At 35.2% G+C, this 14,084-nt stretch overlaps 1 protein-coding gene across 3 annotated transcripts in view; it reads left to right on the forward strand.

Annotated features, from left to right (window-relative positions):
• Nucleotides 1-14,084, forward strand: part of LOC111086643 — a 46,048-nt gene that overhangs the window by 22,245 nt on the left and 9,719 nt on the right. For all 3 annotated transcript variants that reach the window (XM_022390334.1, XM_022390335.1, XM_022390333.1), the window contains exons 5-7: nucleotides 6,852-7,008; nucleotides 9,059-9,528; nucleotides 13,758-13,840. In XM_022390334.1, coding sequence (XP_022246042.1) covers nucleotides 6,852-7,008; nucleotides 9,059-9,528; nucleotides 13,758-13,840 — 710 coding nt within the window. The remainder of the gene's footprint in view (nucleotides 1-6,851; nucleotides 7,009-9,058; nucleotides 9,529-13,757; nucleotides 13,841-14,084) is intronic.

Raw genomic sequence — 14,084 nt, forward strand, 5'->3', positions numbered from 1 at the left:
GGTATAATTGAAGCCATTTATAATTTCTTTGCTCATTCAACAACTCGATGGGACGAACTGCAGAAGAGTTTAAGATCTCTGTCAAGTGTGAGTCAGAAAGACGGTGGAGTGCAAGAGAAAAGGCAGTAAAAGTTGTACATGAAAAACTGGTTGAATTGCTAGGACTGTTAGAGCAATGAAGTGAGAATGACAACACGGCTGAAACAAAATGTGGTGCTCATAACATTCTGCAACACATGCTTACATTTGATTTTCTTTTACTTTTGCATTTTTGGAGAAATCTTTTATCATCTATCACTCAAGTGCAGAAATGTATTCAGGACCCCAAAATGAATTTTAGAGAAGTAGCTGCTGATCTTGATTCTTTGAATGAGAAATTGATAGAATCACGTGAAAAGTCCTGTCAAGAAGCACTTAAAGTGGGCAAGAATCAATGTGAAAGACCATTGAAAGAAGAAAAATACGTTGTAAACGAATGCCAGGTGAAAATGCAGCTGATGCTGGATTGACTGCTGAACAGGAAATTGATCGCTTGATTACAGAAATAACAGGAAGATTTTCTCGCTTACTAGATTTAGATTCACAGTTTGGATTTATACTAGATGTGCAAAATATTGTTTCTGGAGATTTCAAAGACAGAAAATTGCAAGAAAAATGTTCTGACTTAGCAAAGAGCTATCCAGGTGATATTGATGGACCAGAATTGTACAGAGAAATTAATGACTGTAGAATGTTGATAACTAAAAGAACACAGACCGATTTTCCTGAATCAATGGTTGCAACTGATTTGCTAACATTTATAATTTCATATGGTTAAGATGTTTTCCCAGATTTAAGAATTGTATTGCAGATTTTGTTAACAATTGGGGTTTCTATTGCTAGTTGTGAAAGGTTCTTCAGCAAGCTGAAATTAATTCTTACATACTTGAGAACCTCAGTGACTCAAGAATGACTTAGTAACTTGGAAATATTAAGTATTGAAAAAGACGTACTTAATACCTTAAATTTTGATAGTTTAATTGATGCATTTGCAGCAGCAAAAGCATGAAAGGTTCATATAATGTAACCATGAATACCAGAATGCTACCTGTACAAGATCTAGTTAAGTATATGTACAGTTTTTTTAAAGTAATAAAATTTGTTATTTATAAGCTTAAGTAGTATTTTATCAATCTGTTTTATAATCCATGTACACCACAAGTGACTGGCTTCTCATATAAAACATAAGTTTCAAAACTAGGGATATAACAGAAATTTATTCTGCATGCTTGAAAGATTACTCTAGCTATGTGACTTTGAACAATACTGGATGACATAAATGACAAAATGGTTTACAAATTATGTAAGTATACCTAATAGGCTATACTTCATTAGTTCCAGGTTTACAGTTATGATATATTGTGAGATGTTATATTGTGACTTTATTTTAGGCCCGTGTAAGGTGGTAATTAATTCTTTATGTTATTGTCATTAAGTGGGTAATGAGTCACAAAACAAATAATCAAAACATTTCAGAGGTGGGGGTGCCAGAAGTGTCTTTGCCCCCTGGTGCTGATAACTTTTGCTATGCCCCTGCTCTGATATCTAGCATTGCACAACAATCAGGCGAGGGGGATTCACTTTGGGTTGAGACTGTCAGTGATCTTATTCATAGTGAGATGGAAACATATATTCGGATCTGTGACGGTCCTCTGGAGGGGCTCTGAAGCTGCAATTAAGGGTGACATTTTGGAGAGACTTTAGATTTGCATTTTCCTCTGTCTAATTGTAATCTGTTGGATTTTCAGCCCACCTGTGGGACAGTGGTAAGTTTTTGGTCTCACAGCATTGGGGTCCGAGGTTCGATTCCCGAGGGTGGACACAGCAAATGGCCTGAAGTTACTTTGCTATAACTAAACAACTTACTTTACCTGACAAAATGCTGTTCCAATCAATGATAATCAACACATCAAAACAAAACGAAAATGAGGCCACTCTGGGATAACCTGCCTTTGATTTGTTTTCCTTCTGTTGGTTCTTTGAGTGTGTGATGTTTTGGGCTTTTTCCAGTTGCTTTTGAGCCTGTAACTTACTTGATGGCTGAAAGGTCAGGGAGCGAATTTTTTTGTGTTTTTCTATCCATATACACTTTACTTTTTAGTTACATGAATGGAAAGTTAGGCCTTATGCGACACATTGTCCTACCACTACCAGGTGGAGGCATTTTTACAACTCTCCAATAATAAATCTGCTCCTCGAATTTTGGGGTTCTAAGGTGGAGTTTAATTCACCTATATAGGTCTATTTCTCTTAATGGGACAAAGTAAGTCTATGGATTTACAACTCAAATTCAACATTTTGTTTCCTTTCACTTCTTTGTTGGAAAACTCTCAGGATGACCAGCTTCATTGATGATGAGCTGGATCCATTGTTAGTATGCACGTTGGTTCAATTTTTGGCTTCTACATTCCTCCCAGTTGTTGTTGGAATCTCGAACTTCATCGGATCCTACATGGGGTCATAGTTCCACCTCTATTTGTGAACTCCCGACATCAGCCTCTCGGTACATTGGTACTCAGAATTGATTCTGTCTATATCCAAGGTTTTGACTGCTTTGTCGGATCGGCAGCAGCGTTGTGATTATTATATACCTTCATGGGCTGTGAAGTTCCAAGAATTTCTGGACGTGTGGTAACCTTAATCATAGGTCCAGGAGCTCTGCTGATCACAATTGGTCATTCAGTCCACATCTTCCCCATTATTATCCACCCGACCTGTATGGTTTCCTTCTTTCACAGTTCATCAGGATTTGGAACTTAGTTCTAGGTTTATCTGAGTCTGGTTGATCTGAGGGTAGTGAGAGAGAGTCGGGCTAGTTCTTCAAAGTTGTTGGACCTATGCAGACAGGAGATTGATGTCCAGTCATTGATCCTCCTTGTCTCTATCAATTTGTAGATTCTCCAAAGTTCACAAGTTAATCATTCTTCAATCTGTGTTGATTTTTTTTACTGCGATTGTAGATGTCCAACTTGGTTGTAGTTGACTCCCAACTGCACTTTGCCTAAGCGGTGGAGTCCCACCGCTATTGACATTTGTGGTGCACAATAATCTGGTACTGCCATTCTGGGTTTTTTTCCTTTGGACTCGCATATGCTTTGCATGGTTTCTGCCATTTTGTATGAGTTTTTTTTTCCTCATCCCCGTCATTTCATCGTACTATGCACACACCATTCCATGGATGACTGGTTACTGCTGGCACCATCTTGCCAATTGTTAGACCATCACATTCTAATTCTAATTTTGGGACTGCAACACCTATTCTTGCTCCAACTCAATATGTCATCAATCTAGGTTTATTTTTATTTTTCATCTCATCTCTCAGTCGGCCTCAGCTGTCTCTCATTCTGCTCAAGCTATAGAATAGAATGCCACAATCTTACTCACCTTTCCTTCTCCCACTTCATGGATAGTTCTTTCTCTTCTCAGAATGAGGGCATCACTCACATCATTTGTGCCTTTAGGACAAGAACACCAGTGGTCCCTTTTATTGGTCTTTAAGTGACCAAGGATCATACACATCTATTTACTGGTTTCCCCAGTTTTTTAGTCAGGATCATTTTTTGATCTCAAGAGGTTGTTAAGTTGAAATACTACTATGATTTGAGTTCCTCTACTGCCACCTTATCCAAAGTTCCATTCTCTTCATGAATGGAGTGCATAAACCAAACAATCAGGAATTCCAGGGTTTATGCACGGACGACGAGGATTTCCCACATAATGTTTTCATTCTTCTTCCTCATCAACAGGCAAGTTTTCATGGGGCTGGGCTTCTCAAAAGGTAAATCATCAGGCATCATTCTGACTATTCCGTGGTGGTGTCGTATGTTTCTCATCAAGGAGGTATGTGGTATAGGGATCCTTATTTTTCGAATTTTGGACCTTCTTTCTTGGGACTAGTCTTATCTTACCACCCTTCTACCTTGCCATGTTCCATGGGTGATGCCTGTGGTAGCAGGTCCATTGTCTCAATCTAAACAGATTCTCCCTACAGAATAGATGTTACATTGCAAAGTTCAGTTGGATTGGATCTCATTTTTCAACTCTAATTGGTGGGTTGTCCTCTCATTGGATCACCCAACTGCTGGCAATGTGGTCTTCTCCAGTACCTTATCTTTGGGCTTAGGCAATAGATCCTTTCTGTCTGGACAGGACAGGATTACCACTCTCAACCTTCTCTCCACTTCATATGTTACCCAGGGTACGAAATATGATTTATTCCAACCCATTGTCAAATCCTGTTGATAGCACCAGATTGACTGCTACACCCGGGTTTCTTCTGCTGTGATTCCTTCTGATGTGTCCAACTCTTCCACTTCTTTTTAGACTCTCGCTGTGTAGGCAGCCATGATCTGATATGGGACACCCAGCTATCCAGAAGCTCAAGCTTCTGGCATAGAAGTTATGCTGTCTTTCACAGGGTATTTCTAAGGTTTACAGGTATCTGTCTCAGTTTCTGTTTTGTCAGAAAGACACTTTTATCAACAATAATGATATACATATCAGCAATGTTGTATTGAGAGGAAGTTGAACCCTCCTGCACTGTTTCCAGAGCACTGTTCCTCAGGACTCCCCAATTGGATTTACTCCCCAAGATTCTACTAGTGGAGCTAAGGAATCCTTACCCATACCCAGTTTCCAGTCACTAGGATGGTGGACAGAGGCTTTCCTCCAGAGTGTCAGAGTGAATTCTTCCACTCTCCTCATAATTCTGAACACAGAGTGGTCCCATCCTGGGTCCTTGGTTGAGCACAGTTGTTCCAAATCCTCCCCATAATTCTGGAGGCAAGTGGAATGCTCTTTGCCCACTAAGTTGTATGTTAAACCAAAACAAAGGAACAGAAATTATCCAGTCTAGAATTATGAACATTCATCTTCACTCCCCAACTTAGTGTTGCCTTTTGGGTTTCTTCAGGTGGAGGAGAAGGTTTGTCTGCTTTGGTGTTGCTTATTTTCTCATCGTGATTCTATTTTTTGTAATGCATCACTCTGTGGCTGCAGGTTGAGATTCAATCAATAGTATCTATATCTATCTCTCTATATATCTATCTATCTGTATGTATATATATATATATACACACACACATAAGTAATGGGGTCCAATTGCCCAAGCCACTAACGTGGGATATTGAGACTAAAACCCCTTAATTCCAACCCCAAGTAGTGGAACCTGAGCTATCTGGTTGGGGCTGGTCTATAGTGGTGATCACTCGTGCAATTCCACCCTTGATACAGGAACTAAGTTCAGAGTAAAGAGCATACCTGTTCTAGTTGTAGTGTGGTTCCCCCTCTCAGACATCAGTCTTATCATGGTACACCCATGATCTGTTGATCTATGCAGATGCATTCTGTATGGTTAATGCCCGCACAGGCCCCTCCACTTTCTCAGTGTGGGATTCAAGCTAAAAGTGTCAGTTGAGGTATGTTTTGGAAGTTAACATTTTCCTAAATTGAAAATGTATTTCCAATAATACTTACTTCTGCTGACACTCTCCCACTGTTCCTCCCCACTAAGAGCCGGTATTAGAGACTGGGATGGTGTCAGTCTCGACAAAGTGATAAAATTATCTGAATGAGGTACTTATAAACAGTACCAAGATAAAGGGTGCATTGACGTAAGTGGAGAGTATCATGAGAAAGATATTGCCAAGTCCTATTGAATGGGGTATAAAAGACTGGAGCAAGTGAGAAAAAATCAGACCAATGCTTAGATGGGCAAAAAAGAAACCCTGGTGGTCGAGTAATAGCTATAAGTGTCAGCAGGGGTAAGTATTATTGGAAATACATTTTCAATTTAGAAAAATGTTAACTTTTTTGTTGCTTAGAGTCCATGCTTTTTGTTCATTTCTTTCTCATTTACTTTAAGAGTCTTATTATGTTTGTTTGTTTTTTCATTGCGAGATATTCTGATTTTAACAGAATCTTTTCAGGAGAGGCTAAGTTTTGAACAGTTTCTTTGTTTTCTTTACTTTATCTCTTTTATTCCACAGTTTTCTTGTAAACACGACATTTGCATTATTTGACTTGTGAGTGAGCTGATATACTTTCTGATTTGTTTGTTACAACAGGCATTGTGCTTACATACTTTTGAGGCCTTTGTGTACATCAGAGGTTTTGGCTAGTTTTGTAGTGTTAGATTTCTTTCTCTGGAAAGTAAGATGTCTGTGGTTGTATCTTTTTCTATTTGCTCTTGGGATCTTGTGTATGGGGATTATGTTCTAGCTCTTTTCTTACTAATTTATCTCCTCTGGTTTGACCAAAGGTTCATTAGACTCGCAAGTGTCTAAAGCTTTTCTAATTTGTGCTTACATGCATCTTCTTGACCAGCCACCAATATTTGATATCTTCCAAGATACCTCTTCTTTTTGTGGATCTTGTATATGAAAGGTTGGGCCATTTTGTGTCCAAGTGGAAACCATTTTTGTAGACCAGTCGTCCTTCTTGTTTTTTCTTTGGCTGTACTCTTTGGAACTGGTTGTTCACATCATGCCTTTCTCTCTCCCACATTCAATTTCTCCATCTACAATCCATGTGGAAAAATCAGTTTAACCAGTTTAAAACGAATATTTCATGTACTTTCATCTATTTAAAAACTGTTAAAGTGTTTGTAATTTTTCTTTATTCTTTATATATGATTTAGGCTGTTGGTGCTACACAGAAATTGAATTATATATAAACAAATTTGTTAACATTAAAGTTAACTATTGTAATGCGTTACCATGAATGTACTGATAGAAAATAATGAACAAATGTTGAGCAGGTTTATGGGTAGTACATATATATATATATATATATATTTTATGTTCAATTTTCAGGTAAAAATAATGATGTCAGAGTTTTGGAAACAAGGAACTCTCCTACATATGAACACATGAAGTTTGAATTATCAAAATGGCCACTGGTTGCTGCGATCGTGGTTGTTCTGTTAATCTTAACCCTGTGTATATACTTTTGTTTTCGACGATGTAAAAGGTAAGTTATAAGAAATTTACGGAAAAAAAATTATTCGTAAAATATGTTTCAAAAATGATTAGTAAAAGTCAGAGAAGTTAAATGTTTGAAATAGATTTTTAATTTGTGCAGCTTGTTTAAGCCTAAAATTTCAATAAAATGGTTAATAATGAATATTAAATGAAGCACATGTATAAGATATAAAGTGAACTTCAAGATCATTATAATCTTGAGTTAAGAATTTGGTGGTGGATCAGTAGCTATGCTACTAATTTGACTGCAGCAGGACCCTTTTTCTTCTGGTGGAGGGAGAGGGTATAAAGCCACAAACTTTTTTCAATATATCCAGACCACAGGTTGGCTTTGAGGAAACCTGAATGAAACTAATCTCATGAGTTTATGAATTTTCTTCCATGTTAGTTAGCACAACAGATTTAAAAACATCTGTTGTGACAGTTTTACAGTCAGATTTTTAACTTCTTCATAATTATATTTTTAATAAAATTCCAGAACCATTTCCCATATTAAATACCACTCTATTAAGCTATTTAGTTCGACATCTTATATTATAACCACCAACCCTATAGTTCTGAAGTGGCTATGCTTTTCATTTCTGGCAATCCATGTTTTATTATGTATAACTGTAGTCTTACCATAAAACACAACTTAAGGAATGTTACGTGATAGGATTTTTATTATATAAAAACATACTAGCATTAAGTAACAAACTTGCATCATGACCACTTAGTTAACTATTATACTTATAGAAATGAACCAGCTGAGGTTATTAACAATTGTTATTTATTAGTAGGTACATGTGATATTGTAATGTCATTACTTGGGATCTATTCTATGTGCAGCTGTCCCTAATGACTAGAAAAAGATTGTTTTTCTACCACACAGTTCTGATGTAGTTAATGCAGTGTTTAAATTAAAACACAAACTTTCAATGCTCTAATTTGCTGAAACAGATTTTTATTTTAGGTTTGTATGAGATGATTGAATAAACTGAATTGATTACTTTCACATTTAACTTGAAATATTTATTATTAACTCTTGGAATAATTGTATATTCTAAGTCATGCAACTAATTTTGACTATAGCTTTCATATATATATATATTTATTGGTTTCAGCATTGTTCTGTATTTTCTCTGTTTACTGATATTTCAGTTCATCTGGACAATGTTTTTTTTGTTTTCATTCTATTTTAAGATATTAATTAACCTTGATTTTCTGTACAGAGCATCTCTTTCAATCTCTTCAAGAGCAGATTTTGACTACAAAACAGAATATATTTTATAACCATGGAAGCAATGAAAAACAATTTTTATAACAAAAAATAATAAATTATGCTTTAAACTGTTAATATGTAGGCCCGGCATGGCTAGGTGGTTAGGGCACTCGACTCGCAATCTGCAGGTCGCGGGTTCAAATCCCCGTCACACCAAAACATGCTCGCCCAGTGTCCTGACTAGGACGCCAGTCCAACTCCTGGATACTCACCTCCAAAAGAATTTAGAGGTGTGAGAAACACCATACGAAACTACTACTACTGCTGTTAATATTAAGTCTTTTTAGTAATAAATTTAAAAACAACTCTGAAACACTAATAATCTAAGCAGTTCCAAAAACTAAGTCCCAGTTTTAAATGTTTTGATGAATTCTAAGAATGTTTGATGCTCTATATTTTTTTTTTTTCAGAGGACTGCAATGTAGTTATAACTAAGCACATTATTTATATTTAACAAGAAAGCATGTAATACAGCTGTCCTGTTTGATTGTTGGTGCTTTCAGTAATTCACTTGTTCAAAATTCTAAAAGCCAGGCAGCTGAATTTTAAGTTACTACAGTATAACCTTTCATTTTCTGTACCTTATGAAGTTTATTTAAAAAAAATTATGTACTCCAAAGTTTGTAACAAATGAAATTTTTAAGACTTTTTACCCATGGTACATATCCTTTATATTTCATGTAGATATGCCTTTAAATCAGATTATCCTAACATTTGTGAGTATTTATGTTATGCACACTTTTTAATTGTTTTTAAATAATTATTGATTTTACAACAGTGACCAACAACAGGGACCCCAACAACAACAACAACAGGCTCAGTCATCAGCCAATTATCAGAGTTGTCCCCAAGCTAGTGGACCACCAGTAGTGACAGGTGCTCTTTCTCAGCAGATGAATTATCTTCCATACCCTTTAGCATCAGGATATGGAGGAGGACCTCCCTCAACAAGTGGTCTTGGAGGCTCATTTCCTGTTGGTGGATATGTTGCATACCCTCCCTCTGGCACACACTGCTATTATGGCACTCCTCGACCAGGGGGATACCAAGGGTATCCACCAGTGCTCGGATATCCAGGCTATAGCAGCAATTCCCAGACAGAGCAATATCAAGGGTATCCTCCAGTCTCAGGACCTCCAGTGTATGGTAACCCTCCTCAAATGGCTAATTACATGTGCCCACCTTATGCTACACACTCTGCTGGATTTTCTGAGTGCTTTCAACCAGCTGTACCTTTCCCTGTCTCAGGTCTGTATGTGTATTTCTCTTGCTACCTGAATTTTAACTGTACTGTATCAGCAAAAACTGAGGATTTCTTCACTTAATTTATGTGTTGAAGAAACTTGTTTATTGATAAGAAAGAATAAAAGGGGACAACATGTTCTTATAAGATGATTATTATAATATTTCAAGTTTTGTTAAAAAGGTGTATTTTCTACACTCCAGTTTATTAATTTTCAATCATGTGTGAGTTATCCTTCATTTCTACTGGTAATTTCCATGAGATTAATTCTGCAAACTTTAATTATAACTGTAGAATAAAAACTTGGGTTTTCTGTTATGCATTTGCTTAAGTGTTCCCACTTCATCACTAAACCATTCAGCTGTTGTTCTTTGGTAGTGTTTTTGATTCCTTGTCCATGATGTAGTTTTAATAAGAACATAGAAATGTATGAAGATAATCATAATGAGAATAGTAATTAGTAATGATTTATTGGCTGTATGCTAATGTGCTAGAGGTTTGAAGACCCTCCATCACTCCTGGGTCAAGATAGCATCTAGTGATTTCCCATTTCAGTGGATAAATAAGTCTGTGACATGAGCTAAGGAGACATGGCAGAGGAATGAGAGCAACTTTTGGTTAGTGCAGCAATGGGACACAATTGGTGCAAGTCTCCTTTGTGGAGACTTAAAGATGCTAACTGTTAAATTAGGGTTTCTCCTAAAGCTCGGGAGGAATGGAAGATTAAGAATGATGTTGATGAGCTGATGCTGACTGTTGCATGCTCATAACTACAGTGGCTTCTTGGTCAGTTATCTGCTTTGAAGTATTCAGGCACATGATGGCTTGGCTGACCATGTATTTGTTTTGGAAATGTGCTTCACATGAGAGCCTAATGCAAGTATCTTACATATATTCATAGAAGAAGAATTATAGTGCTGTACTTATGAAACATTGGCACAGCTTTCCAATTCCTGTGGAAATGCTGGGTTGCAAGACCAAACAATTTGCTTCTGAGACTAAATAGTCCTCTGTTTAATTCTGTCAAGCACCTCCATGCAACTGAACTGTATAGCTGAATCCATTAAGGGAGAATTTCAAGATGGATGACATAGACCTAACAAGAATTTAACCACTACTACTTAATGAGCTGAGTTAATAGGCAGTGTTAATGCCTGTGTAAGGGTAGCTATAGAGGAATGTGTATTGAATCCCTATTAGGTACCAAATGAGTTAAAAGGAGATATTTCATCATTCACAAAAAGTGTTTGAACCAATAAAACTTAATTTGTAAATTCAACTGAAATATACAGGTAGAGAAAGTCTATAGCCATCATTACAGGCTGCAGTGAAGCTAAATTTGTAACCTAAACTAAGCTGTACACGTGGAGGATGTTATATCCATCATTACATGCTGTGGTGAAGCTTGATGTCATAACTTAAACTAAGCTGTTCAGGTGGAGAAAGTCTAACCATCATTACATGCAATAATGAAGCTTAAGTTGTAAACTAAACTAAGCTGTACAGGTGGAGAAAGTCTAACCATCATTACATGCAATAATGAAGCTTAAGTTGTAACCTAAACTAAGCTGTACACGTGGAGGAAGTTATAGCCATCACTACATGCAACTTGAAGCTCCAGTTGTAACCTAAACTAAGCTGTTCAGGTGGAGAAGGACTATAACAATCACTTCATGTAACAGTGAAGCTTAAGTTGTAACTTAACTCTCTCACTATGGGCTCAGTCCCCGGGACTGACCTCGTAACCATTTTGTGCTTGTTTTAGTTTTTATGTTATAACTTTGAATGCAGTAAGAGTATCTTCATGAAATTTGCAAATTATCAGTAAACATTACAAGGCTTTCGTATGCAAAATATCAATTTTTTTTATCAAATTTTAAGATTTTTTTAAGCAGTGATTAGCTCATGCATTTTTTATTTTCAAATGTTGACTATCCAACATGCAAAGTAATTTTGATTTTAAGATTAAAAATACTTTTATGCATCAGATAATTTTCAAATTTCACATGCAAAATCTTTATAACCTCCAGATTATTATCAAACATTTTTATTAGAAAAACTTTATATGTTATCTGTTATTTTCACTCTTGTATCTCTATACAGATTTAATCCATTTGACTGACCTTGTAACCATCATAAAAAATTAGAAAATAGATATAAATTAGGGCTTTTTTTGTGTTAGAATTACTACAAATTATAACACGAAAACACAAATGTTTAGTTAAAATAGCTTAAATCTCATAACATTATACATCTATATATATTTATTATTTGTATTTTATTGACCTTTCAGCTGTGTGTGACTAACATTATAGAAGTTGCAATGACTCGGAGCATGTGCACTCATGTTAACGTATCCAAGAATATAAAACTGGCTGTGTTCTAGTGGACTACTATTTTGTAAAATACAGCCACATATTGGTGGTATAATATGTTATATAAAGATATAAATTATTGCTGTTTACAAATAAATTCTAATATTTCATATAATTTTTTAAAAATATAGAACAGTAAATAAAGATGTATAGAAAACAATACTTACAAACTTTGTGCTTATCTGCTGCATCCTCACATAGAGGATGTAAAACAAAAAAAACATTTTGTTTTATATAGGCCTTTTTAAATAACAAAAAATCATAAATTACTATTTCAATAACACAGCATTCCACTATAATTTATCAAGCTTAGTAACTAAGCTGTATTTGGGTCTTAAAAAATATGATTTTTTTAGCTCAATAATGTTTTACCGTACTGCTTGGAATTAAGCAAGAAAAGAAAGTTTCTTGTGCAAGTACTTTACAGAGGCTGAGAAAACCAAGGGGGACATTCTGAGCTTTTGATTGGTTATACACACATTGTAGGGCAAAGTTGGTGTATGTAAGCAAGTATTTTCAAAAATGGAAGAGTTGGGCAGAGCCACCTTGGTTGATTCAAGAAATATATTAGTATCTCAGAAAACAGAAAATATAGGAGGTTCTTATCTTATATTCTAGCTTGTCAATATTGATAATTTGAGTATCTAATTCGTAAGAAACTATAGACTTTGTATTTGGACATCACAAACATCTAATTTGAACCAATGCTGAATTAAATGTACCATGTGACACACAAAAATCGATATGTAGGATTTTTTATTTTCATATTTACTTTTAAATTAGGAAATTAACTAATATATAATACTAAAACTTGAATTATAATCTACAATTTGATACCAAACTTATTGACATGCACTCATAAAATAGCAGTTCAATAAAGTTTGGATGGGAGTCTACAAATGCAATGACGTAGCCTTTGACCTGTAACCATAGGAAGACCTGTCTCGGTAAGGTTAAACTAAGATGTTCATGTGGAGAGAGTATAGTCATCACTACATGCAGCAGTGAAGCTTGAAGTCGTATCTTAAACTAAGTTATACAGGTGGAGAAAATCTATAGCTATCATTAGATGCAGCAGTGAAGCTTCAAATCATATCTTAAACTAAGCTATACAGGTGGAGAAAATCTATAGCTATCATTAGATGCAGCAGTGAAGCTTCAAATCATATCTTAAACTAAGCTATACAGGTGGAGAAAATCTCATCTAATGATAGCTACCTTCAAGCTTCACTGCTGTCATATCTTAAACTAAGCTATACAGGTGGAGAAAATCTAGTCTAAAAGAGGTGGTGGTGTATATATAAAAGTTCAGAGGTCCAAAAACTGTTTTTAAAATCAGGTTATATAATTCCTGAAAATCTTTGTATAAAACTATTTTATTTGTCAAGTTTCCTGCAGGTTCCTTGTACTTTGCTTTTAACAATTAATAACAAGTGATGTGTGCAAAGTTATGAAAATTTATACATTTGAAAAATTAACTTTAGTTTCATCTAATTGTTGATGAACACTATTACTTTAATATTGAAAACAAAAATAAAAAATTAAGTAATGTGAAAGATCACAAAATATTGGTGTTAATGCATGTAAGATATTTGATATTTGAACAATTGAAGATTCATTCTTCTATCACTAAGCATACTGAGTGTAAGTTCTGTGACATTTAACAAATGTAATAATATTTTACTTTAAGTCAGTATTTGAGGTAATTTTTAACTAGACTTTTAACAATCATTTATTTATTTGCTCTACATTGTCACCATCTTAGTCTATTTAATAACTTTTGTCAAGAATATTACAATTATTTTATGTACTGATTTAATATACGAGACCTCAACTTTTGTTTCATTACTTATTTACAGGCGCAAGCTACCCACCACCTACAGCTTTCACCACATCTCCTGTTCATCCTTCGGCACCTCCTGACAATGGAGAAAACAGACAGGTTTGTGTTAGGTTTTATAGGGCCATGATTCTTTACAGTAGGTGCCTGTGACTTGTTGGTGATATATTTCAACAATATACAGACAGCATAAAATCCACTGATTTTAAAATAATATATTCAAAACAAGTCAAATGTATGTATTAAAATTCGTTACACTATTGGTTATCGTAGTTATATCTAGAACTTTAAATAATTGTCTTTTTCTTTTTTTTTTTTTTTTTTTTGTTTTTTTTTTGCTATTACG

The sequence above is a fragment of the Limulus polyphemus genome, unplaced genomic scaffold, assembly GCF_000517525.1.
Source record: "Limulus polyphemus unplaced genomic scaffold, Limulus_polyphemus-2.1.2 Scaffold1285, whole genome shotgun sequence".
NCBI classification, from domain to species: domain Eukaryota; kingdom Metazoa; phylum Arthropoda; class Merostomata; order Xiphosura; family Limulidae; genus Limulus; species Limulus polyphemus.